The 18,834-nt window shown below is 33.4% G+C and overlaps 1 protein-coding gene and 1 long non-coding RNA gene across 3 annotated transcripts; both read right to left on the bottom strand.

Annotated features, from left to right (window-relative positions):
• Window positions 1-783: 783 nt before the first annotated feature.
• On the bottom strand, window positions 784-8,063 carry LOC112057153 (uncharacterized). The gene is made up of 2 exons (XR_002887660.2): window positions 4,915-8,063; window positions 784-917 (listed from the first exon to the last, which is right to left on the bottom strand). It is a non-coding gene; the product is annotated as an uncharacterized LOC112057153 (long non-coding RNA).
• Window positions 8,064-11,704: 3,641 nt separating this feature from the next.
• Window positions 11,705-18,589, bottom strand: LOC112055262 (nucleolar protein dao-5). 2 transcript variants are annotated; one of them, XM_024095298.2, is made up of 7 exons: window positions 18,393-18,589; window positions 17,397-17,497; window positions 16,560-16,701; window positions 15,117-16,367; window positions 14,847-14,942; window positions 13,879-14,010; window positions 11,705-12,772 (listed from the first exon to the last, which is right to left on the bottom strand). In XM_024095298.2, the coding sequence occupies exons 1-7, from the start codon at window positions 18,498-18,500 to the stop codon at window positions 12,617-12,619; spliced, it is 1,986 nt and encodes a 661-aa protein (XP_023951066.1). In that variant the 5' UTR covers window positions 18,501-18,589; the 3' UTR covers window positions 11,705-12,616. The 2 variants fall into 2 exon arrangements, with proteins under 2 accessions (XP_023951066.1, XP_023951059.1); XM_024095291.2 differs by lacking the exon at window positions 13,879-14,010 and adding an exon at window positions 13,259-13,686 and having other exon boundaries at window positions 12,736-12,772; window positions 18,393-18,587.
• Between the last annotated feature and the right edge of the window lie 245 nt (window positions 18,590-18,834).

Genomic DNA, 18,834 nt, shown 5'->3' with positions numbered 1-18,834 from the left:
TCGGTTGAATTTTTTTTATTAAAATTTTTATAACGGAATGTCTTAACCCTACACCTGGGTTCTGTCTGTTTTTTTTTGTTCTGTTACACAATGGATCCGGTCGGATGAATCAACACAGTGAATCTTAGAAATGCTATTTGTCTGTCTCAGAACAAACTATTACCTATTATGTACAGCTTAGTTGGCACTAACCCCAAAATAATGAGGCCTAACAATTATGCCTCAGGTAGACTGGTTTCTAGACTAGGGATGTTGTGGATATAAAATTTTGGATGAAATTGGATATGGATATAGGAATAATTATTATATTGGATATGGATACAGACACGGATGTGAAATTATTTGGAATTATCTGGTAGTTTGGATAAATTCGGTTGCAGATATAAAATTTTTAAGGAATTCCAAAAGTAAAATACAAATAACAATTTAATAATTTCCTTAACAAAATACTTTTGTCAAACTATTCGTGAATGTAAAATTGCAAGTTAGATAAAATTACAAGTTAGTTATAAAGTATAAAGACAACAGAAGAAATTACGCTCTGCCTCTATCCAATATTATACGAAACTTTTATTTCCGATTTGGTTACGGTTATGGATATTTCTTTTATATCGGATATTCAATAGTTTTGTTACGGTTACAGAGATCCATAACGTAACATCCCTCATCTAGATATAGGTGTTACTATAAATACACCTTACTTTGCCATGTCAAATATGTGCCAGTTATAAAATTTTATAATGGAATAATCAGATTAACAACTAAAAATCAATGAAAGCCAAATTACATGTCAACTAAATGTAACATTTAATATTAAAATCTAATAACATTAAAAATAACTAAATCATTCTTACTCTATACTGTTAGGTGTAGGTATGCTTGTATTTTCATCACTACCAAATACGTATTTCGAAATTCTGAAAAAAAAAAGTTATTAAAAGTATTTATAAATTAGTATATTTGATCAGGAAGGGGAAAATAATGCTATTGGTCCCTATAGCTGAGGAAAACGTAATAAAAACGAAGAGAAAATAGATTTTATATCAACCAATAGCCCTAGTTTCTATTAATGATTGATTTCTATATTAGCAGCTAAATATTTCGTTATTCGCTGATCTGACTGACGAAACTGAAGTAAAATCTGCAAAGGGGAATGTCCATTCCCGGCCCAGACCTTTCGTCCCCGCCCCCCACTTTACATAAAACTAAAAAATACTTGATAATTTTTGTTTAATAATGAATAAATTACTTTATCCATAGCGGTTTGCTATAACTTTCCCCAAAAAATAAGTTTCACAACGATATTTGACAATATTATAGTTGTTGTATGACATTTTTGAAGACACGAACATGAACAGTGTTGCCAGCTAAGTGATTTATTTGGTTTAATCAATATTTTAACCGAATAATAATAATCGATCTTTTTCTACAACAAAATCACCTGGAAAAGCAAAAGTTGTAATAGATTATAATGTTTTTGATTATAATATCTGCCTCACTCTTTAAAAACCATTGCATAGTCGACATTATAAAACGTTTCTTGATATCAAAGTACCTATTATATTTTTCGCAATAACCAACCACTAAGAACTCAACTGATTTTTTTTAGTTTAATCGATATTTAAATGGATAATAATAATAATCGAGCATAACATTAAGAACATAGGATCACTGCGTAGAAACATTACCAACTACGCCATTTAAATACTATCTATACTAATATTATAAAGCTGGAGAGTTTGTTTGTTTGTTTTTGATTGAACGCGCTAATCTCAGGCACTACTGGTCCGATTTGAAAAATTCTTTCAGTGTTAGATAACCCATTTATCGAGGAAGGCTATAAGCTATATATTATCTCCGCATTCCTACGGGAACGGGAACCACGCGGGTAAACCGCGCGGCGTCAGCTAGTATAATATATAATATGAGTAGTAGCGCAAGCCCGTAACTTCGGCGCATGCAATGCGGTTTGTTTATACAATTTTTCCATACTCTTTATAAGCTAGCTACACGATCGGCCAACGCGCAAGCTACAACTACTATAGCATACTAAGCTGATATAAATAAGTGGTCAAAGTGGTCTTAATAGTTGATATTCAATCCCTTTCTTCCGATAACTTTTTCCTTTCATCCGATCTAACTAAATCAAATTCTATATATTTCTAAGTATGTATAAATAGTATACATATTGTAGATAATATATTATGTTTACATAATACATTGACATAAAATTGCAGGCGTCCGCAATTTTGTCCGGGTGAAAACGCAATATCATGACAAACTACTTGTATAAACCTTCTTCTTGAATCACTTTATTTATTATTGAAAACCAATAAAAACCATTGCGTCGTGAAAAAGATGTTGAAAACAATGACGTGTTATTCTAGTAATAAAATTATTCAATTAGAAATCGATACGAAGTTATTCGATTTTTCGTGTTTCGTATGGCAACATCGATTTGACTTTTGGACAGATAATCTGTTGATGTCAATAATTGTCAATGTCATTCTCATTTTAATAAAATGTCATTGAATTGAATTAATTTACTGATTTTGTCTGTTTTCTGTTTACCTTCAGTATTTTTTGAACCGAATTATAATTTTTCAAACCACAGCTATAATATAAATAAAACTTGCACGAAGTTAAATTCGAAATTCGAATAATGTTGACGCTGAACCGGAAAAATTACAAGTTTATTTCAGCTCTCAAATGTAAATACAAGAGGACATTTACGCTGCATTAATCAATGTTAATATCAATATTAAAATTATTATAGTTGGCATCAATTGTCAATAAAATGTCACGAAAATACGAATACATTATGTTTGAAACATGCTCGTAAACAAGTACACAGCAGGTGCAGGCAGCACAAATAATGTTTGATCCATTTTTAATGTGAAAAACGATTATTATTCATAAGAAATAATATGTATAACTTTAATAATTTTTGTCATGTTATTGTGTCAAGTCACAACAGAGTGTAGTTTCCCATATAAGTGTTGAAGTGTCGCTCAGTGTATTTTTATGACTAACCAATATCGCTGTATTAAAAGGTACATTTACTGTGTAATTACTGGCATAGAAGGCATAACATCTAGTCAGATGTAGGACAGCACATAGGTTTTCTTGCATTGTTGATGGTTTGTTCAAGCAATATTTAGTGCATAGAAGTATTATAGTATATTTATCCTACTTTCCTGATTAATATTAAATGTGAACTGTGAGTTTGTATGTCAGTTTGCTACATTTTCACACCCTAAACCAATTTTAAAACAGTAATAAATTGTGCATACTAGAGAATTATCTTAATTCTCTGCGTGTGTGAAGTCTGCCAATCCGCATTGGGCCAGTGTGGTGGACTATTGGTCTAACCCCTATCATTCTGAGAGGAGACTCGAGCTCAGTAGTGAGCCGAATATGGGTTGATGATGACAACGAATAAATTGTGGAATAACATAACATTATTAAATCCACTAAGTAAACCAATTTTAAAACTCTGATTAAATTATTTGCTGGATTTTCATATTTTATTACTATTTCAGTTATCCAGAGTCATCCCAAGTTTGTCAAAATTGCTGGAAAACGACTGATAAAGCAGCATCTTGCTCAACTGAAGAACGGAAAATAATTATGTAATAGCGACAAACACTCCAAATCAATGTTGTTTTCCTCGCTGTAATACATTTGTAAATTCATTTATTTACAGTGCTTGTAAACTAAGCCTTGGTTTTGCAAACAAGCACTTTTGAAACAATAAGGTTGACTATTTGTCCATCTCCAGACAGACAGACAGACCTCATCACCAGATAGGAAGACAAGTTCTGCTGAGGAGAGTCAGCAAGAAACTCAACAGTCACTCTTTTTTAGAAAAGTAATACAATATTATAATTTACAATTGTTAACATCATTACAATAATTTCTTCTAGTAGAAGCTGATCCAATGGCCTCCAAGTAGTGGTGTGCACTTCATACATGCATTAAAGTACTGCATATCCTAAGAGTTGTCTTCATTAGTAAATACAGATTTTTCCACTTTGCTTAATTTTATTACTAGTGCATACCCTGATCGACAACCATATGCACACCACTGCCTGGTTGGTTGGTTGTTTCATTTATTGATTTATTTGTTAAGCTTGTTGGTTACATAAAACAATAAATCTATTCATGTACATTAATGTTACTTCATCTCCGGTGTACTTTTTGAGCAGTGAGATTGATAAAATAAAATATTTTTTTTTTATGTCTAGCAAACTTTTATTAAAAAAATTATTTAACCAAATCCTTATTTATACATCATATTATCATCTCCATATACTTTTATGGGGGGGCGTAACTGGGTTTCTTGGGCCAAAGTTGTATGGGCTGGTGGACATTCCCCTTTAAACTTTAACTTGCAAATAACTATAGCCGAAATTGCGATTTAAGAATGCCACTACTTAAAATCACTCAGAATAGAAGCTTTTAAAAAATGTCAAGCAAAAAAAATTTCAAAATTCATTAAACCATTGTCTAAGACTGAAGATAATAGTTAATCAATAACTTCAATTAATTTTTTTATTTTGTTTTCCAAGAATGTACCCCATAAAATCCCATTCCATATTCATGGGTCTGTGTTCACAACACATTTAGAGAACGTATCCCCGCCAAATAATGAGCTTTTACTGTACAATAAAAAATTTGAATCTAGGAACGGCCCCAAAGATTTTCATGAAATTTAGTATGAAACCCTCTGCATATTAAATACATAAATGGGGCGTTAAACAATGTAAAACCCGGTTATCCTGGTATAAATTTTTATCAATATGCGACCTACAAAGGACACATCGAAAATATTTTTTTTAACTACTGTTGCAACTTCGATGGTAAAGTGTGAAATAACGTTGAGGAGAACATTCTATAAAAATGAATACTTACTTTTTCCATTCAATTCCCAAGCCAATGAAAGAAAAGGTTAAAAGTCCATGCCATAAAACAGTAAATGTAGCTTCTGGTTGTCTCTTGTGACCAAAATTCTTATAGCCTCTAGAACTAATTAAAATTAAAGTCTTTCGTAGGGTGGAAGTCAACATTTTCTAATAAACAATAATTACAATTACATTTTATTACACAATCTCATAATTTGAGGTTATTTTGATTTTAATGTTTTGACTTTTGGATTTTGTAATTTGTTTACTTTTTTCTATTAATATGTCAAACTGACTTTGAATATGTCAAAATGTGGTCAAAAAAACTACTTAAATTAATATCTATGGCATGCATGTGGAAATCTCCTGAGTAAATATGTTCCTTGCTACAGACTACACTGTAATCTTTGCTACAAACTATAAGTCCACAACTTTAGGCTTTTTACACAACAATATCACTACTAGAGGTGAGGCGTATATACTGGAGCAGGTCTTAACACTAGGTTTGTTGGAAGACGTATGGCGTACGAGTACGGAGCAGGGACTTATACACGTATTAAGCGTATTTAGAAGTACCGAGTACCGAGGAGCGCAAGACGTCAACAGAGTGCGAGTCCAGTACTCGCAAATACTCTAACGGTCCAACCAATACGGGACGTGCAGTGTTACCAACTCTCCAAAATATTTATCCCTAAAGTTGGTGTCAAAAACCCCTAAAATCGCCTTAATTATTGAGTTGTCCCCCTAAAAAATATAAATTCATAATAATTTAGAAATAATATGCTGCCATATGTTTTAAAGGTCTATATTTAATACAGACAAAATACTACGTCTTTATCTGAAGATTCAGATTTTTTGAAATCATACATGTTGACAATGAATAAATTTACCAATTTTTTTTATTCGATGAAAATTGCATCCAATGGGGATGATGACTAGGTTTGAATATATTGATTTTTATGATACATTCGGGTAAATATGGTCAATGTTAACTAATTTATACATAAAAAGCAAAGATTGTCTGGATATTTGCAAAATAAATGAGATTATAAAATTTCAAAATCTATTAAAAATATTTTATCGTAATTAGATGAAAATTCATACAGTTTTAGCTTCCTTACATTAAATGTGACATTTTTTAATAAATGAACTATAAGCATAAACGCACATATAACAAAGGTATTAGTAATTTTGTTTGAACGCGCATACAAATCTAACGATCATTACATTGCCTATGACGTCATTAGTTCAAGCCATTTTGTATGGGGCGTTTTTCAGGGATCCGCGGCAGCGCCGCAAATCTGACCCTTTAAATCCCTGTAGCTCCGAATGTAATGATCGCAGATACCCTGTTACTTTTACAAAATTGCTTTACTATTAGCATAATCTTAATTTATATACAAATTAAAAAACTGTCATCATCCCTATTGCCTCAGAGTGGTTGTAGAATAACGTATTATATGTCGTTATAAGTCGCTAGGCCAAGAAAGAAATATTAAAATTATCATCAATTTAAAAATATTAAAAAGTCAAAAAATCCCTGAAAATACCCCTAAAAATTTCAGACCCCTAAAAAAATCCCATTTCACTTATTTACCCCCTAAATCTGGGGGGAAAACCCCTAAGTTGGGAACCCTGGGGACGTGTTCAGAGACGCGTTCGATTAGTAATGTGTGAGTGAGAGACTTCTATCAATGCCGAAAGAAAATAGACTTTGTTGTCTAGACATAAGACCGGTTTTTCAACGCAATAAACACTTCATACTCCAACAGACAAAACATCGCGAGACGCGTTCCCGGACGCGTTCGTTTAAGAATGTGTGAGTGACGTCCCATTGCCGATGAAAAATTGTCTTTACTTTATCAAACATAAGACCGATTTTTTAACGCAGTATACACTTAATACTCTTAATACTCCAATATTTGGAGTCCCTGATTTAATCCTTATTTTAAAAACATAATGTTTATTTGTTTTAGTATGATTATTTATCCGCTAAAGTAACAAGTTAATGTAAACCCGACAGTATCATGAGGTAATATTAAAAGAAATAACTAAATAATAAAATTAATTTGAAATTTTGAAATTAATAGTTGAAAAAAACAATTGAAAAAAACAAAATAAAAAGACAAAAATGATTTTCTGTTACCCGGGATCGAACTCAGGATTCAATGTTTTTGTACCTTGCGTACATACCACTAGTCCAAATGACTGTGTAGAACTCGGTTGAAATTAATGTACGCTTAATATCAGATAATATGATGTAAAATCGCTGGCCACTGAGTATTTAGGAGTACGTATCTATTCTATAGGTCCTAATGGCTCGTACTTCTAAATACTCGTGGAGCTAGTCTTTGGAGCGCGTCTCTCGGCGTACTCGTACTCGTAATACTCAGTACGCGTTTTAGCGAGTACGACTCACCTCTAATCACTACTCAAAAAGGTTCTTTTAGGCGACACTTTTCGTTTCGATTCACATACATTTTATTTTTAATAATAAGCTTTACGGCTCTGGGTTCTAGCCCTTTTGAGCCCGGATTCACATACAATTAATTAATTATCTTGGACTAATTATAGAAGGACCTGCCTCGCAAGACGTTACCTCTCTATCAATCAATCAACGATCTAACGCGTGTATACTTATATCGTATCGATGTTTCATTGTTGTAATCGTTTTCGTCTACTGAAAAAACTCCCTAATCATTCCGGTTTGTGTAGTAAGTAGTTCAATGGCATGAAAAATGGTCAACAACTTCTAATTCACTAAAAGATGACGTGACGTTCGATTTCAGTTTCACCTGATGGTAAGCGATGATGCAATCTAAGATTTTTTTTTTTATTGTTTACAAGTTAGCCCTTGACTACAATCTCACCTGATGGTAAGTGATGATGTAGTCTTAGATGGATGCGGGCTAACTTGTAAGGAGGAGGATGAAAATCCACACCCCTTTCGGTTACGGCATCGTACCGGAACGCTAAATCGATCGGCGGTATGTCTTTGCCGGTAGGGTGGTAACTAGCCACGGCCGAAGCCTTCCACCAGCCAGACCTGGTCCAATTAAGAAAACCTCAATCAGCCCAGTCGGGAATCCAACCCAGGACCTCCTTCTTGTAAATCCACCGCGCATACCACTGCGCCACGGAGGTCATCAAAAACATAATTATAATAAATAATAAATTTGTAATAAAAACAATATCTAAAAGAAAAATAGATACTATTCTTCTAACGAACGAACAAACAGCAAAACATCGATCCATTAATTTAATATTCTGTGTACAGATTATATTATTCTTGTTAAATATTTTATTATTTATTTTTGTTAAATATTATCGATGACTGAGTTTACCTCGTACCCTTCAAAAAATGACAGACAATTTTGTTGCGGCATTTGGGTGCGATCCATTTCCATTTCTAATTCCTCTATGTTAAATATATAGAGTTTGCATAAAAACAATACAAACGACATAAAAAGAACCCAAGCAGACATGAGTCACAAACCATTATGAAAAATAAAGATATTGAGTTTTATGGGTATTAAATGTGCATTTATAAAATTAAATTATAACTTTAATTTTTTTATAAATGTCGTATTTTCATATCAAAAGAAGAAAGAAGTTGTAATTAAAACGATGATTTCTTTTATTTTAATGTGAATTTAACCTTTCATTTATTGCAGAATAACCATATACTATGATAATTTTTTTGATTTTGTATTAATAAGTGTGTGTAATAATAATACTACAAAAGGCCTATGTCCTGCAGTGGACGTCCATCGGCTGATATGATGATGATGATGATTAATAAGTGAAAGAAGATTTGACATTTGACAGTTCACACTTCACAGCACAGAACACTACTTTATTTGCTGTCTATGACTAATACTCCTACTTATATATCAGTATTCGTTAATGATTCGTTAACTAAATCCAGTCTGTCGTGCGTATTTTCTTCCCTTGTAATTTTTGTTATTTCGTTTTGTTCTCGTTTCGTTGTTATTGTTAATTATAGTTTATTTGTTTACTGTTTTTACCCGACTGCAAGAAGGGTTATGTTTTTCGCGCGTATCTTGTATGTATGTATGTAATATTCTTTATTACCTCATATCTTCCAAACCGTTGAACGGATTTACGTAATTCAGATAACGTTAGATTTGTTTTAATAACCCAAGTGTTCTTAGATAGGTGAAATTAGAAAAAAAAACCAACAAGACGACTGTGAGACGCTATAGAATCGGGGTGAAGTTTTTTTTTGTGAATATTGCAACATGCGAATGAAATTCAAGAAATTTTTGTGAGAATTTCAAAATAGTATATCATGGCCATGTTAAAAAAAACTACAATTAGGAAAACGTTATTTATTAATTCTAATATTAATTAAGTCTATACATAATACGCGAGGCGGACGACTATAAGGTGCGAGGTTTATGAAGTGAAGTTATAAAACACCTAAAATAGACTAAAAGAAATATATTGATTATAAAAATCGGACAAGTGCGAATCGGATTCGGCCACCGAGGGTTGCGTAGATTTTTTGAATATTTACTTAATTTCGGTTGGACTTAGGTATACATTATCGTACTTTGTAACAAACGTAACCAATAAATCCGAAATTCACCATCTATCGTAACTAAAAAGTGTGAAATAAATTAATTAATTAAACAAATATAAAAACCCGGCATAAATGATATAAAAATTGATCAAACTAAAGTCGGGACCTAATAAAAAATGTAGACGAAAATCATTCTATTCAATATAATAGGTCCCGACTGTTTTCTAATTGTTTTCTACACTTCTGGACTGAGCTTTTTTTTTCTTTTCAGTTTTTTTTATCATTTATGCAGTCGGGTTTTTTATCAGTTTAATTAATTAATTTTATTTAGTTTAGTACGAAAATTAGTGAACCGGAGCCTGGTACTAGCCGGAGCAGTTATTCCGCGTTGCTATTGTTTCCGTCACCAAAAAAGAAACGTACGAATCAATCACCCTTATCGTCCTCCGAGAAAACCGTTTTGATTAATGTGTTTAAATATGTCGAGGAAACCTTATGCTTGCTTCTACATAATAAAGAAACAAAACTATAAGAGTTCTTTATTGCCTACGGAACCCTTAATATAAGTGAAGCATTATCTGTTTGATAAATAACAGGATATATTATATAGGAATATAGAATTAAAAAAATATTTGTTTATCACAGGAAGTTTTATTTCATGATAATATTCGTAAATAATGATAAAATGTTGAGCACCCCTGAGTCAGCTGTTTTTGTTTGTTTACATAGTTTAAAATACCTACTCAATTTGACTATAGGTACTTTATTTTTGGGCGGTTAATTCAAAAATTCTTCGTACCTACTCAACTTAGGTGTCAAAGGTACTCGACTAAAATACTAAAGAAATCCGAACTTGACCTAAGTTCTCAATTTGACCAGTATTTTTTTTATTTATGTATGTACACCGATTACTCGAAGACGCCTGGACTAATTTCAAAAATTCTTTTTTTGTTTTGAAGGGTGATGCTGAAATCTTGGAGAAATTGAGGGGAACTTTCAAAAATTATATAGGTGCCCAGTGTGTTCGTAAATTTTTCTATTTTTATTATATAGCACTACAGTTTTATGAAGGTTTGGAATCAATCTGATGATGGAGTCAGCAGTACAGCAGCTACCTTGTGTTTGGGCTCGATTCATTTGTATTAATGAGAACTTTCCACCTAGATAGGTTGTAACTGTCATTAGGGGTCTGCTGATGAAGATCAAGGACAATCAAGGGAACTCCTTAACGGTTTACGGTAACTACCTTGTGTTTGGGCTTGATTAGTTCGTATTGCTGAGAACTTTCTTCCTAGATGGGTAGAAAGATCTCTGTCTGCCTGTCATTAGGTCTAGTCTAGTCTGTCATTGGGGTTCATGAAAATGAAGCACAGTTGAGGTAACTCATCATTGGTTTACATTAGCTATCTTTTGGAATTACATCATATGGTTCAATATTGCCAAAATGTTCATTTTGTACAAAAAGAATAGCTAATTAGGACTGAAGTTGTACATACCACTACCTACTACTCATGTTATTGCGTTAGTTTGAGATGGAATTTTACACTAAATGGTAAATGGAAAAATAATAAAATTTTAATAAAAAAAATATAACCGACTTCAAAACCTAAAAACGTACCCACTAAATTAAAAGTTGAAAAATAACATCATAATATTATTATGTTCTACCTGCTGATCAGTCTGAAGGCAGTGCTTAGCCGTTTTTGACAGTTAATTTAAGCCGTTTTTTTATTAGACTAGACCTGAGTTAAAAGACCTACAAAATTCCAAAGCAGAAGCACAACTAACTACATGCCACAGAGTAGATATGCAGATATCCATAGACTACAAAGTAGGTCTCTGTGCACTATAGCCGGGTTAGCATGCCATTTACATCTATTATTCTGTGCATTTACTTATGAATTTTAGTAGGCACACCTATCAAGTTTTCATACTATTTCAGCAACTGTAGCAAAGCATAAATCAAAGGAAAATGGAGCGTTAGGTTATATCATTCAAAAAGGTTCAATGAACAAAATCAGCTAAATTGTAAAGACGAATAGGTAGCAGCAGCGAAGAGTTCATACAAGCAGATTCCCATCGGGTTTCCTCCTTAAATATCCATGCATATTCATTGTTGTACTGTATATAAGTATATGAAAAACCAGAGTTAGTATCACACTATACGAATTTCCATTTCTTTGGGACGGCTTACCTTCATCTAAATTCCATCCTTCGCCACTGATAGGTAGTATATAAAAAAAACTAATTAGGGTAAAGTTATTCCAAATGAATTTTAATTAAAACACATCTCTTAATTGTAGGCTAATAGTTCAGAGGCGGGCTTACTTTAGCTTACTTTTACGTGTTGTTCCTTATATATCTAGAGTAGGTTTATACTTATGTATTAAAATAAAACAGCTTATGTACAACAACATAACATAACTCTTATGTTAAATGCAAACTATTATTTACATTCTACTTATAGTAAAAAAAATACACTTCAATTAGAGGACAGTCAAAAAAAACACATCATGAATATTATAAGATTTTTACCTTATTAAATATTTAATTGGTAAAATAGATAAGAAATAGATTCCTATATTTTAATTTGGGAGTTATGGGATTAGAAACATTCACACGCTCCTCTGATTGAGAAAGTAGCTGTCCAATATACAACTCGTGCGGATTAACTTGACACCCAGCTCAAATGATGTTTTTACTGTTTGTATGGATGTCTTTGGTGGTGTCAAGTTATTGCGCACGGGTTATACTCAGTCCTACTGCCCACCAGGTCCAGGGTCATTCAACATGTTACAATAAGGTCATTTGTTATTAATACATACAAAAATATAAATCTATATAGTACCTATATATTCTTTCCCTATTTCTAAATAAAAATCGGAAAGTTAAATCAAATTAAACATTATCAATAATATTTTTTTGAAATCTAAACAGCAGCTGTCAATCGCAATGTCAAAGAAGGAAAGTATTTTTTTAACATGAAACATAAGTGCATTGCATATACATTACTACGTATACTCGTATAATAAATCATAGAAGCATTAGCAAATTATATAAATCAATTATGAACCTGCGCGTTAAAGGCGCTACATTTTTATATTTCTTCAGAAATTTTATTAACAGTAATTAACAGGGATTATTTTAATGACACCTACTGTGATAGTTAATCTTCAAACTTGATGGAATGCACAGATGTGTCGATGGCACCGCCACGGTATGCACCTCGTTTTTTCTTAGTTTTCTCGTGTTTGAACGACTTTCCACGGGTATGCTTCAAGTCTATGTTGGCGCGCTCACCCCACGAACCGCGAGCTCCTCCCTGTGGCGAATAGAAAACACGAAATTGCACCTTACCCGCCTATTTTTTTGCCATAATTATTTATATCCACCAAGACTGGACTTGAATTTCTTTTTAATTTAGACTTTATCCATACAAAAATGTGTAGTCTAAAAAGTTATGGAAACCTTTACAATGGAAATTACAATATTATTTTGATTTAGAACCAATGCACACGACGCGACGTCTATTTCAAGCACAGTCGACGCGCGTCTCTTTAACTTGCTGCAGACGAGCCACTAAAGTCCGGCCGCTTAGACATTGCATCATTTTTATAAAATACTACAACCTTATAAAGTATAAATAGTGCAAAGTTAATTACATACATAAAATGAACTTTTGCGTACTAATAAAACGCATCGGACGCGCTCACCAAAAACGCGTGTCATCAGATCGTTCAAAAACGTCGTATACAAAGGCTCGTAGAATTGAGGATATTAATAAATATTATGTCTCATAATACTTTACCTTTAATCAAACGTAATCTTTTTATTTTGGGAATTGTCTCCTCCGTCAAAACTCTTTCTGTCCTTGAATCCTCCCTTGTTGAACCCTCCTCTGTCGCCGCCCCACGAATGGCGGTCGCCGCGTCCGCCTCTGTCGCCCCCGCGCCCGCGGCCTCCTCGGTCTCCGCCACGGCCGCCTCTGTCGCCTCCGCGTCCGCCAAATCCGCCTCTACCCCCGCGGCCTCCTCTGTCGTTAAAGCCACCACGTCCTCCTCTGTCGAAGCCGCCACGGCCTCCTCTGTCGAAGCCGCCACGACCTCTAAATCCACCGCCCCGTCCCCCTCTATCATTAAAGCCTCCGCGACCTCGATTGAACCCGCCGCGACCCCTGTTTTGCCACCCGCCATTGCCATGACCGCCATCGACCTCGTCCTCTTCGTTTTCACCCTCCTAAAGAGAATATTTAAAATAAAACACCAAGACAACCCAGTGTATTTACCGTGCGACGTAAAAGTAAATGCCCGAAATATTAAGCCTTGACACATTCCAATATTCGCGTCATGTCACAAAAAATAACAATTCGTATCGTCGATCGGTGATTACATGGAGTTATCTGGGCTTGTACATTTTTTGGGCATTTACCTTAGCTTCAAACGAATTGTCCTTAAGTCTAGGATCCACTTCAATCTTTTCACTTAAGACTCTCCGGAAGGGAGTCGGTTTACTGCTATCTTGAGCTGTTTTTTCATTTGGTGTGGAAATTACATTGGTACCCTAGAAGATAATGATAATTAAGGTAGCTGATTGCAATCTCATTGGAGTCATTCCTGAGGCCTAACATGCGTCATGAAAATATTTCGTGCAGAGAAAATGACAAATTGTTGATTATCAAGTTGTAATATCTCTTTTTTAGGTTGTGTTGGGACAAATGAGTGATATTATTTTCGATGCCGCGGCTATAGGTCGACAATGCATTTTTCTTTTTAAAATATTTATTTTTAGCTATACTGCACCTACCACCTTTACATTAATTCTAAATTTATAACTTAAGTCACATAAAAAAAAATACAAAACAGGCAGAGATAAAATTCAGCAAATGTTAGATGCAGCTAATTATTTGAATTTTTTAATTTGTTTTGGAGTTGTTACCTCTTTATAAAATTAAGTTTAGGTAAGATTTTAAAAAATAGATTAATTAGGGTAAGTAACCATTGTTAACAAAGTACAATAGGCACAATCTGACCCTATTTGTGAAAAATCGCGTGAAAAACAAAACTAGATTAAAATCATTATAATTTATTTAATTTTTGCTGTAGGAGTAAAAAGTTAGAGATCATCATAACAACAGCTTTAATTATAATTGAAACATTACAGCTACTATTATTTGATGATCAAGTGGCACAGTGGGTAGTGACCCTAACAAGTTGTGAGTTTGATTCCCACAACTGGAAAATATGATAATACCAACAATAAGGGTTGCATCCCTTACTATTATAGTTAAAGATTTAATTGTCTACTCAATTTTATATTTGCATGGCCTGGATATAGTTTTCATACTTAGGTGCCTGTTCTTCTTTATTTTTAAATAGAAATATTTAAATTGTAAATACCTTAACAAAGTTGCTGTATGGTTTTTTGTTAGGAGTTGGATCATTTCCATCTGATGCTTTTCTTTTCTTGCCAGTTTGGAAGCCATTTTGCGTAGACTGCAATTAATTCAATTGGTTAAAAAAAACAAATAAATAATAATTAAAAAAAAAAAAACTACTTTCAATTTTTATAAAATGTTATTTGATAAATAGTCAATTTTCAAATGGAATATTTTTGTTAAGTTAATAAATTTATCTCTTATGACAACAGTAAATAAATCTAAACTTTACATGATCAGCATCCTTCTTTTGTACTTTAGTAGGAGGTTCATCGTCACTATCATCATCTGAATCAGCTTTTTGTTTAGCAGCAGCTTTTTGAGGAGCCTCATCATCGCTGCTATCATCAGAAGATTCCTTTTTAGCTTTAGGTTTGGGAGTGGCTACAGGAGCTTTTTTTGGCTTTTCATCTTCACTACTGTCATCACTGTCTTCTGAAGAAGATTGTTTTTTGACTGGTTTAGTTTGAGGCTTTACTGGGGTTTTTTTCGGTTTATCATCATCACTGCTATCACTGTCATCTGATGAAGATGCTTTTTTGGCAGCTGGCTTTGCAGGTGTGACTGCTGGTTTTGCAGGCTGTTTCTGTGTAGGTTTTTTCTTGTCGTCGTCACTACTATCATCACTATCTTCAGAAGATGTCTGTGGTTTTTTATTGCCTTTAAATACAGGTTTCACTGCCGGAGTTTCAAGTTTAGGAATTGGCTTGGTTTTTTCATCGTCACTGCTGTCATCGTCAGATGAAGACTCTTTTTTTTTGACAGCAGAAACATTAGGGCTTTTAGAAGGTGGTTGAGGTTTTGTTGCCGGTTTTTGAGAAGCTTTTGGCTTATCATCTTCTGAATCATCACTATCATCAGAAGAATCTTGAGCTTTGGGCTTTGCAACTGGTTTAGTATTAGCGACATTTTTGGCTGGTTGTTTCTGAGCTGGTTTAGGTGGTTCATCATCACTACTATCACTATCTGAGGAGGATTCTTGTTTATTGGGCTTCTGTGCAGCTTTTGCTGGTGGTTTCGCTTGGGGAGTTTTTGGTTTGACTTGTGGAGTGTTTGCTTTAACTTTAGGTTTTGCATCATCACTGTCACTATCATCTGAGGAAGATTCCTGTTTTTTAGCAGGAGTGGCAGTTGGCTTGGCTGCCACTGCAGGTTTGTTTGGAGGTTTCTTTGTTTTGTCATCATCGCTGCTATCGTCACTGTCAGATGATGAATCTGCTTTTTTTACAACAGGTTTCTGTTGTTGAACTTTTGGTGGTGGTGCAGTTTTCCCTTTATTACTATTATTTTGAGGTTTTTCATCTTCACTGCTGTCAGAATCATCACTGGAATCTTTCTTCTTAACAGGTTTTGGTACTGAATTAACTGGCTGGGACTTGACTGGTTGTTTTGTAGGTTTTGATGTAGCATCTTCTTCACTATCACTCTCATCTGAGGACTCTGCTTTCTTAACAGGTGCTTTTTTATTTGCAACATTATTGACCTAAAATTATACATTTAAATAAGTATATGCAAAAAATAGCTAATTGTGACTTATCAATAAAAATTGTAATCAGAGGTAGTGACGAAACATATATTGCTATCATAGTTATTCAATAAAATATTATCATCATTTTGTGAAGTGAAATAGGTGGATATAGATTTTATATTTATAGTGTACTACTATAAAATTTACCTTTGGGGGTTGTTTTTGTTTTTCATCTTCAGAGCTATCAGAGTCTGATGATGAGTCCTTTTTCTTTGCTGCACTAGTAATTTTAGAGTTGTTTAATTGTGCAGGTTTTTTTTGTTCTTCTTCACTGTCAGAATCGTCCGAGCTAAAATATACAGAATATATTGGATTGCTTTAGTATACAAGTGTTTTATAAGTAAAGTAAGCATATAGCCTGTGTTATGGGTACTAAGATAGAAGATTTTATAATATACTAGCGCACTACACTTATGTGCACTTCTTTCTAAACTCTACACTACCCTATCCCTAACCCTTGATTCTTTTGTATGGAGAATAGAAAAAAGCTGTTTTTATGGTTCTCCTGGCAATTATTCAAACTTTTCTCACCTTTTAAACCTTCTCTATACCTCTACAAACATTTCAAGACTAAGATAATATAAATCTCTTCAGCCATTCTAGAGTTTTAGCGAGACTAAAGAACAGAAATTTATTTTTATAAACTACATACATAAATATTTATATACTTATATAAATATATAAATACTCACATACTCATCACACAAATATTTTTCAGTTGTGGGAAACAAACCCACAGCCGTCAATGCCGAAGGCAGGGTCACCACCCATAACACCAAGCAGCCGTCAAATCAAAGTTCACCTTTGGATCAGCTGAACTGATTTAAATTGGACTTTGTTTGTTTAGGCTTTTTATCCCAGAAAATCCATGGTTTCAGTCGGATTTGTAAAATAGAATTTTACACAGAACATGCTGACGTCAACTAGTTAGTAAACAGTACACACGAGTAGGGCTGTAGTATAATACAAATGTTGTAAACATACCTTTCTGAAGGCTTCTTAGAATTTTGTACTGGTTTACTGTCAATTTTCTTGTGTTTTGCTAAGATGTCAATTAGTGTTGGTAAATTCTTTTGTCTCGGTTTCTGTAATCAAATTATTTTTATGTCAATTGTCAATTTTAACAAGCCTTACTAATTCATACTGACTTTATCAAGTTTTCAGGAAATTAAATATATGGGATTGTTTTAACTTGGTGAAAAACCTGTTGAGCAGGATCCGTGTGGACTTGTGACCCAGGTGATGGGCTAAGGAGCTCTTAGCACATAAGAAAGAAAGAAAAACGTTTATATCAAAATTGTGTCACACATAACACATTAACTCTATTGTATTGCCTGATACCTCAACCACTTGGACAAGGATTGGAAAGGACAAGCAAAGTAGTACAAGCAACAATACAATACCATTTCATGTTGGGCACAATTTTGAAAAAGACAATAGCTTAGCATTGTGTTGTACCAAGCAACTATTGGGCATACAGCATTGTTATTCAGTTGAGATCTTGAACTAGCTTAGCATTTCAACACTCCCTAATCTGTGACTAATCGGCGTTTTTTGCCGATTAATCGTCGACAATTCGCTAACTACGATAATTCATTACTTATTAAGAACAAAATCTTGAGTTAAGTATTAAATATCAAGTTATTATGAAATTACAATCTTTAGTTTTCACTATTAAATGCAATACCCAGAATAGCTTACTGTATTTTGTTAGCTATAATAAAATTTTATTTGTATATTTAGAAAAAAATGGATTTCTTGAAAATTTCGTTAGGTCATTTTATGGATTAATAATGTAAAAAAATGGGCCTTATCTAATGAAGTCATAAACAAATGATTTAAGCAAACCAGTACCCATCGAATTATGTGTAAAGATTGAAGTTATAAATAAGAATATTACAAAATATATTAATAACACGTGTGGCTACCACCAGGCAGGGACGCACGTGGCCACACTTATGATTAATGGTTATCACTCACCGCTTTTGTTTTTGACAAAAATTGCCCAGCAAACGATTTATCTACAGTTAAAAGATACTGGTGTACCACTGAATTAGCCTCAGATTGCAATTCTGGAGAAACACTCATTTTTGCGACTTTAATTACAAAACTTTGCCGGTAAGAAAAGTATTTCACAACCGCACGCCTTCTCGCTTACAGATAAAAGAAAAATTTTAGATCTGCCGCTGCGTTCAATCAAAATCAAAAATTACTTCTTTCGTCAAAAAATAGTGCAGTGTTCATCATCATACCATAGAGTTTAATGATGGGCTATTTGGACTATTGAAAGTAAAAATGAAGTAGGTAATTAATGTAAAAGTGTTATTAAATATTGAAAACCTTTACAATATTGCTTTTGTTTAATAAATCTTTGATGCATATTAAAATTAATTATTAATTTTTATCTGCGGGCTAGAATCCA

Source organism: Bicyclus anynana, chromosome 7, assembly GCF_947172395.1.
Source record: "Bicyclus anynana chromosome 7, ilBicAnyn1.1, whole genome shotgun sequence".
NCBI lineage: Eukaryota > Metazoa > Arthropoda > Insecta > Lepidoptera > Nymphalidae > Bicyclus > Bicyclus anynana.
This window is presented reverse-complemented; position numbering and strand designations above follow the sequence as displayed.

Bases quoted from the DNA above. Each gene is read 5' to 3' on its own strand.
- LOC112055262 (XM_024095291.2), bottom strand. From the start codon at position 18,500: ATGAGTGTTTCTCCAGAATTGCAATCTGAGGCTAATTCAGTGGTACAC. The intron at 17,498-18,392 runs GTGAGTGATAAC...ATTTGATTACAG, and splicing joins TTTTGTCAAAAACAAAAGCG to AAACCGAGACAAAAGAATTT. The intron at 16,702-17,396 runs GTATGTTTACAA...TGTATATTTTAG, and splicing joins TCTAAGAAGCCTTCAGAAAG to CTCGGACGATTCTGACAGTG.